The 1,787-nt window shown below is 40.2% G+C and overlaps 1 protein-coding gene across 1 annotated transcript; it reads left to right on the top strand.

The window, feature by feature from the left end:
* Positions 1–505: 505 nt before the first annotated feature.
* On the top strand, positions 506–1,432 carry LOC114608496 (olfactory receptor 4C3-like). Its single transcript, XM_028752458.1, has one exon. It carries the CDS (start codon positions 506–508, stop codon positions 1,430–1,432), a length of 927 nt encoding a protein of 308 aa, XP_028608291.1.
* The last annotated feature ends 355 nt before the right edge of the window (positions 1,433–1,787 follow it).

Genomic DNA, 1,787 nt, shown 5'->3' with positions numbered 1-1,787 from the left:
AAACATGCAAGTCTCTAATTGCAACTTCTTCTGGTTTCTCCTAACCTACTTCAGTTCCTCCTCTTCTTCCTCTTTTTCTTTCTCCTCCTCCCCTTCCTCATCCCTTTCCCTTCACCTTCCTCCTCTTTCTCTTCCTCATGTCTTCTTATTTTCCTCAAATTCCATTATATTGACCCTGAAAATGTTAAAAAGTACATCTCATTTGGAATTAGAAAAATCACTGACTATTAAAGGTTCAATCACAGCTGTAAGCAAAGAAGCTGAGATCATGATTTATTTGCAGCTAATAACTAGTACTCAGTGAAGTAAGGGAGTATGATGATATTTAAGAGATAGCAGAATAAATTAGTATAAGATTTTTGGAAAAAAACATGCTAAGAGGAGAGTGAGATAGTCAAAAGAAACCTTGCAACATTCCCTTATTCCTGGAGTTAATTTTCTTATATATTTTCTTTTTCATTTTATAGGCGACACTACACCTACACACTAAGTATCCCTGGAGTCTATGGAAATACCACACAATACTACAGAGTTTTTTATGCTGGGACTTTCCCAGAGGCCAGAGATCCAGAGAATTCTCTTTGTGGTCTTCTTGGTTATCTATACAGTCACGGTTTGTGGCAACATGCTCATTGTGGTCACTATCACCTTCAGCTCCAGTCTGGCTTCCCCCATGTATTTCTTCCTTTCCAATCTATCCTTTATTGACACCTGCTATTCTTCTTCTTTGGCACCTAAACTCATTGCTGATTCCTTGTACGAGGGGACAACTCTTTCTTATGAGGGATGCATGGCCCAGCTCTTTGGAGCTCATTTCCTGGGAGGTGTTGAGATCATTCTACTCACAGTGATGGCCTATGACCGTTATGTAGCCATCTGCAAGCCCCTGCACTATACCACCACGATGACCAGGCAACTTTGTGTTGTGCTGGTGGGAGTGGCTTGGCTAGGTGGCCTCCTGCATTCATTGGTTCAGATCCTTTTGATTTTTCAGTTGCCTTTCTGTGGACCCAATGTTATCAATCACTTTGTGTGTGACTTGTATCCTTTACTGGAGCTGGCCTGCACCAACACATATGCCATTGGCCTGCTGGTGGTGGCCAATAGTGGTGTGATCTGCCTGCTAAATTTCCTCATGCTGGCTGCCTCTTATGTTGTCATCCTGCACTCCTTGCGGTCCCATAGTGCAGAGGGGAGACGAAAAGCTCTGTCTACCTGTGGGGCTCACTTCACTGTTGTTATTATGTTCTTTGTGCCCTGTATATTTAGTTATATGCGTCCATCAACTTCTTTACCTATAGACAAGAACTTGGCAGTGTTTTATGGTATTCTAACACCCATGTTGAATCCACTCATTTATACTCTGAGAAACGAAGAGGTAAAAGATGCCATGAGAAAGCTCTTCACACGCCCAGAAGTTGTAGGTACCTGAGTGCTAAAAAAGGTAACAATGGTGACTCTGTTTCTCCAAGTGAAACAACTGAAGCTTGTCATTTTCACTACCAAACGTCATGGTACTCCATGTATCGTCCTCCATCCTCCTACGCTTTTCTTGTTTACTGCGTTTTTTACTTAAATTATATTGTTTTATTCTAGACTAGCTGTACAAAATATATATGACCTGAATTATCATTATCCCTTGTTTAGAAATGAAGGAGCTCTGTTGTCTGATGTGGTTAATTGACTTACCAAAGTTATTTAGTTTCATAAATCAAAATCAGTTATTTTTGACCCATTATTACCCATTATGACAGGATTCTCTACTTTTTAAAGCTATTAATTATATA

The sequence above is a fragment of the Grammomys surdaster genome, unplaced genomic scaffold (assembly GCF_004785775.1).
Source record: "Grammomys surdaster isolate TR1022 unplaced genomic scaffold, NIH_TR_1.0 125919, whole genome shotgun sequence".
Classification (NCBI taxonomy): Eukaryota; Metazoa; Chordata; class Mammalia; order Rodentia; family Muridae; genus Grammomys; species Grammomys surdaster.
Note: the sequence above shows the minus strand (reverse complement) of the source record. Positions and strands in the feature narration are given on the sequence as shown.

What these genes read in the sequence shown, in the direction of transcription:
- LOC114608496 (XM_028752458.1), top strand. Translation starts at nt 506, where the DNA reads ATGGAAATACCACACAATACTACAGAGTTTTTTATGCTGGGACTTTCC.